This window comes from Leptomonas pyrrhocoris, assembly GCF_001293395.1.
Source record: "Leptomonas pyrrhocoris isolate H10 chromosome Unknown, whole genome shotgun sequence".
Classification (NCBI taxonomy): domain Eukaryota; phylum Euglenozoa; class Kinetoplastea; order Trypanosomatida; family Trypanosomatidae; genus Leptomonas; species Leptomonas pyrrhocoris.
In genome coordinates this window covers 49,033-55,032 of record NW_015438369.1, presented here as the reverse complement: position 1 = coordinate 55,032, position 6,000 = coordinate 49,033, and the positions used below count along the sequence as shown (strand labels likewise).

At 44.8% G+C, this 6,000-nt stretch overlaps 2 protein-coding genes across 2 annotated transcripts; both read left to right on the top strand.

Moving 5' to 3' along the window:
- Nucleotides 1-973: 973 nt before the first annotated feature.
- Nucleotides 974-1,579, top strand: ABB37_06078 (hypothetical protein; the record flags this gene model as incomplete). Its single annotated transcript, XM_015804316.1, has 1 exon — nt 974-1,579. The coding sequence occupies one exon, from the start codon at nt 974-976 to the stop codon at nt 1,577-1,579; it is 606 nt and encodes a 201-aa protein (XP_015656890.1).
- A 2,470-nt stretch (nt 1,580-4,049) lies between these two features.
- Nucleotides 4,050-4,340, top strand: ABB37_06077 (hypothetical protein; the record flags this gene model as incomplete). Its single annotated transcript, XM_015804315.1, has 1 exon — nt 4,050-4,340. One exon carries the CDS (start codon nt 4,050-4,052, stop codon nt 4,338-4,340), a length of 291 nt encoding a protein of 96 aa, XP_015656889.1.
- Nucleotides 4,341-6,000: the final 1,660 nt, after the last annotated feature.

Sequence of the window (6,000 nt, the reverse complement as noted above, 5' to 3'; positions counted from 1 at the left end):
ATATATATATATATATATATATATATATATATATATATATGTATGTGGGTGTGTGCGTTTTCAACCTCTCTCTGTTTTTTTCCTTTTTGATGTTGTGGTTTCTCTCGTTTGTCTCAGCGTAGAAGAAAGAAAAGAGAAAGAATTGTAGAGGTCTCGAAGTCGTTTCATCATTTATCTCTTCATTTTGCAACGCAAAGTCCAGAGAGGGGGCCTTTCTTCCCGTTTAACTTCTTTTTGTTTCATTCTTCCCCGGCGGTTTCCTTCGTGCATTAATTTTTTTTTTTATTATGCTGTGGTGCTGTCAGGCTGTGAGGACGGTTACTTCGTTTTAGAAGCGGGGTTTGAGCTTCTTCCGTTCTTAAAATGTGGCCAAGGAGGAAGTGAGCCCATTCTGGGTCGCGCAGGCGGCCCTTACGCTCGCAATCGACGAAGAAGGAGAACAGAAATCTCCGCAGGGGGCACTCGCTGTTTTTACGTTTTTCTGTCTGCCGCGTTGCGCTTGTGAGGGCAAAGAGTTCTTTTGAGTTTTTTTTTTGCTCTTCTTTTTTTTTTCTGGTCTAATCGTTGCTGTCAAACCTCAGTAGAGCTTGCGCCTTCTGAGCTGCTCGTTCACTACGCGGTGGACGATCGTGGCGGGGACAAGAAAAAGAATTCGTCTCTCCGAGGAGTTCTGCGTTCCTGTATTTCTCTCTCTCTATCTATATTGTCTATATGCTTCCTGTGTTCCTCCGTAAGGAACCTTTTTACCTCCCTTTTCTTTTCCCTGAGTTGGCGAAGCTTCACCTGGTCCCGTGAATGCAACTCTCCATTTCCGTTGATGTTTGAGTTTCCTCTTTCCACCCCCTCTCTTCGCTGTTAAAGAGCCTTTTTCCCCCATTATCTTTGAACTTCGTAGATCTTGTGGTGACGTTAACCTTTTTGCCCTTTTCTCGTTTTTCTCTTGAAAAAAAAAAACAAACAAAAAAGAGGTTTGATGTCGCTACCACTTAAAGAGGAATTTATGCATTCTCGCTGGTGTACGCCGAACGCCTCCCTCCGTCTTTTGTTTCCTTTGCTCTCCTTTTCCTTTTCCTTTAACCGACTACTTTTTGTTTTTGTTTCCCCTTCTCTGTTTGCTGCTGATGCGACCCTTTGCCCTCACACGTGTGTCGGCATCGAGAGGATTGTAACGAGGCCAAGGAAGGAAACGATGCTAACAAGAGAGCGAGAAACTCGCGGGTCGACGCCGCAATTGATGCGCACCGTCGGCCGCGTCTTCCCCCTCTCTACCTATTCCACCCCATCACTTTATAGTACCTCGATTCTTTCCGTTAACTCCACTTTCTCTTCTTCCTGGGCAACAACTTTTTCGTTTCCTATCTCCCCGTTCTTTTTTTTGCTTCTCATTTTACCGTTCCACGGATCGCACCAATCTCCAACAAAAGCTCCTCCTTCGTTTTTCTCTTTTTCTTTTTTTTTCCCTTTGGCAAAGTACCCGCCGTACTCCTCCTCTCTTTTGTCTTTTCCCGATTTTGTTCTACACCGTCTCTCCTTCTTCTCTCTCCTTACGCAATTCTTTTTCTTTGTTTGTTTGTGGTGAGCCTCCGCATCAACTTTTCGTTGGCAGCGTGAGTAGTGGGTTCCCTCCTCTCGCGTTCTGACGACGTGGCTGATGACGTGCTGTTCACACACAGCGGTGTGAAATACATGCGTAATGCTTTCTTCTGTTTTGTTTGATTGCTTACTGTAAGAGGAGAAGTGTTGCTTTTCTTTGCATCTGTACATGACACGTCAGGTCAAGACGTCCCGTCTGGTGTGTACTATGCTGCGCATCATGCCGTGTTTGGCGTTCGCATGCTGCGTGTTTCAACGCCGTGTTACATACAAAGAAAACAGCAAAAGAGGGAGAGGTCCACTCTCCCCTCCCCCCTCTCCTCCTCAGCAGCCACTTCTCTTCTATTGCTATTTTTATCTATTTTTGTCTGTTTATGAGGTGTATGGAGCGCTCTTTCTTTTGACTTTCTTTTTTCTTTTATGAAGTTGCATTGCACCGTGGTGGTCGGCGCTTCTGTGAAGGAAAGATTCTGTCTCGCACTGTGCCCCTCGGCGTGGTGTCCTGTTCTCGTCGTTGGCGTGTGTTTTATCTGTCTGACGCCTCGCTTTCCTTTTTTGATTGTGCGCGTGTGTGTTTTCCGTCTCTCCGGCACGCTGTTGGTAAGCCGCTCGTATGATCTTAGAGTCGCGGATTTTTGTTTTTCTTCTGGAGGTGTGTGTGTGTGTGTGGGTGTGTGTGGAAACCGTCAACGTACGTGTGCACCGCCACCACCACCACTGCAGCCGTTAGGAGCAGCCAAATGGGCCTGATGACTTCTCAGTGAAACGGGAGGTAAGAGCTGTTCTCGCTGCGGGGCCCTCTCACGTGATGAATCCAAAAGTAATAATAAAAGAAGAAAGGGAAGGAGGAGAAAAAAGCCGCAACAGTAGGTAAACACTTCTGCGGTTTTTTTTTTACAAATTCCAATGGAACGGCGAACTTACCCGAAGGACTCGAAGACGTACTGTACGACGCACACGAGTAAGAGCAGGTTTTCTTTTTGAATCCGTTGTACTCTTTTATTCTGAATAAGCACAACTAACCGTCTGCTTCGCCATGGCGTGTATGCGTGTGTGTGCTTGCCTTTTCACCTTGAAGGAAAGCAGTGGTTTTGCTTTACCGCCCTTTCTCGTGTGTTTATTATTGTTATTTCTATTTTGTCTTGCTTGGAAAATTAGTTGCCACGTCTGTACTGGAATGAACGGATATATATATATATCGTGTCCTGGAAATGTATTCGTTGTCTGGCGAGGCGCAGCACGAGATGCACAACGGATGTACGTGCAATGAGTTTAGGGAATAGTTTGGAAGGAAAAGGAAAAGAACGAATGAGCCTTTTTGTATCTCTTCGTCAACTGTTCACCTTTTTTATTATTATTGTTTTGTTTTGCGTCATGGAAGAAAAGAAGGTTTCGTTTCTTCAACGACACTTATCGCTGACAGTGGCTACGATGGAAGCGTACACAACGGAAGAGGAGAGCAGTGCGACAGGCGGCTCGCTCAGCCTTCGGTTGTGATTAAAAAAAGAAAACAACAACAATATATGAAAGAACTCACGCGCTATTCTGTCCTTCGTTTTCCGTTTTATTCCGAGGAGAAATGAAAACCACAGGGAAGCGGAGGAAAATACGTCAGTCAAAAAAAGAGCAGACTTTTTCCCCCTTGAACCTTTTTCGTTTCATCCTTTTTTTTGTTATTGTTGTTGCTGTTTTTATTTCTTCTTCATTTTTTTCTCCCCCCTCTCTCGTATCCAAATCTGTGATATCGAGTTGCATTCGGCAAGGTTCTTTCACTCTCTTACTGTCTTTATCCGATTCTCTATGATTTTATCTCCCTCTTTCTAATTTTTTCCTTCTTTGCGGGCTTTTCTTTGCTTCTCTTTTCTGTACTTTCTGATATATATGGACGTGAAACAGCCAGTGCGGGTCGGCTCGTACATGTTCCCTTTATGGGACGTAGAGGAGGCGCCACTGCCGCCTCCCTTCTTCTTTTTATTGGTTTCTTCTTGATCCGATACGTAGGTCAAAGGGAATGACTTCATCTTGTGGTATTTTTCGTTTATTCCCTTTGTTTTGCTCCTCTATACAATCGCGAATCCCTTTTTTTTCTTTTAATGGTTTACTTTACTTTTGAATAAAAATTTTTCCCCAAGTTTTTTTTTCTCTCACTCACTCACTCTCTTGAGGCGCACGAAAGAAACGCACCGAAGGCGAATGGAAAGGCCAAATCATCGAAAGGAGGTAAAAAGAAAAAAATAAAACTGACGTTTGTCGGACCCACACTTTTTTTGTTTGCCCTCCTTCTTCTTCTGCTCTTCCCCTTACCCGTTGTTTCTTTTTTTTTTCTTTTACCGCTTTCGGCAAAACCGCGAAAGTCTCGCGATGTTTTTCTTTTCTTCTGTTCTTTTTACTGTTCGTTTGCGGCTCCTTCACTGTTGTCTCTCTCTCTCTCTCGGTGGGTTCAATCGATCGTGCTGATGTCTCAGGCCAGAAGGGTTCGTGGGCAAATTCTGTGTCGGAGACGACGACCTATACATAAAGGTTTGACGAATCAGGCGCTCGTGAGGCAATGGGGTGACGTTGCACCGCTCAAACAAACAAACCAAAAAACACGCATCACAAAACTGTTTTCTGTTCCTACCTTTTGTTCCCCTTATAGTTTTTACCGGGAGTCTCATAGTTCACTTTACCGATGCTGGTTCCACGTGTGTTTCTTCTCCTTTCTCTTGATAGCCGCCGGACAAAGGGCAGGCTTCTACGGTCCCTGATCGAGCGACGGGATGGGTGGTCTCGTGCTGCTGCTTCTTTCTGTCTGTGTGTGCGCTGTTTCATGATGTGACGTGCGCGTAGGGCAGCACAGGCAGACAGACAGTCAAAGAAAGGCTACTGAAACAAAGAAACGAGACCGGCGAGAAAAAGGAGAGGCCAGTGGAGAAAAACAAGGAAACCTGCTTTTTTTTTCTAAGAGCAACGTACGGCTTCTTCCTGTCTCTGTTGAAGGTAGCTCTTGAGTGTTTCAGCTTCGTTATATACCTCGAAATTTGTTATTTCTTTTTTTACTACTCCCCTATATCTTCCTTTACTCACTAAATCAGCGAAGAGCCTGCTGGCATATATCTTTATATATGTATATGTTGCCTTTGTTTGCTTCTCAAGCTCGTCCACTTCGCTTGCGCTCTTCATTCTCTCTCTCTCTCTCTCTCCCTATTTTTACCTGTGGATTTGTCATTCGTCTTTTGTTGTTTTTTCTGGTTCCTTTTTTTTACTGTTACTGCTTTTCAAGCAAAGAAAGGCGGCGTGTTTGACCTTTTGTTTTCTCTTTGCGACGTTGTGACGCTGCTTCTGCGCGTGTTGCCCTCCACTCCTCCCTCTTTTCTCTTTTCTATCTGTTTTTCTGTTTTACGTACTCCCGCATATTCCCCGTAACGGGGGGGGGGGGGGTAAATAACACATTATTTCCCATCTCTTGCTGGTATTATTACAGAAAGAACAGCTCAATGAATCAGTGGGGCCAGCACGGCTTTCTTTCTTCATCCCTTTTTTTTTTCACGTCTTCTCAAGTGCTCCCTTTTGTTTGTGTTTTACGTTATATATATATATATATATGTATTTTCTCTATCTCTTCAGTCACGCATGAGCTATCTCTATCCATGTAGGCTCCTTGAGCAGCACGCAGACACAACAGTTTCTACCTCTCAGCAGCACCACACTTGAGCTCCGCAGCAACGCTGGCCCTGAGCCTGCGAGTGCACGAGTGAACAGTGTTGCGGCGCTTCTACGTTCCGGTAGGCACCCTTTATTATTATTATTTTTTCTTCTTTGTTCGTTTCTCCGGCATCAATGACGCTGCGCTTAAATGAATGCAGCAGCCCGAGAAAATGAAAACTAAAAAGAAAAGAAAGTCTTGGCTAGCAGCCGCAGCGCAAGCTAAAGCTCTACGTTTTCTTCTACGAGGCCATGTTGCTGTCCGAGGTGAGAAAGAACAACCAAAAACAAACCGCAGCAGAATCACACGCGTGTGCGTTCTCTCTAAAAAAAAAATGAAAGAACAAAATCAAATAGTAACGTTAATGAAGTACACGGGTGGATGCAGCAACAACGAGCCGATAACGGAAGTAGACCTTCAGAAGTGCCTGCGTACCTTTCTGTTTTTGTTTTGTTTTACGCACTTTCCACGTTTCATTAAGACGGTGGTGCTGCGTGTGCTAACCAGCGTACAACGAATTTGCAGCTGCGTAAGGAACTCCTTCTCATGGACTGTTTTTCGAGTTTATATATACCATCAATGCGGAGCACAAATACCCCCCAGAACAGCACCAGCAACAAAAGTGCGCCACCACTAGGTAAAAGGCGGCTGAAGGAGAGTTCTTGCAGTCGTGCGTTCTTTCACTACTTGCGGGGATAAAGCTGAGGATCCGAAAGCGTCGT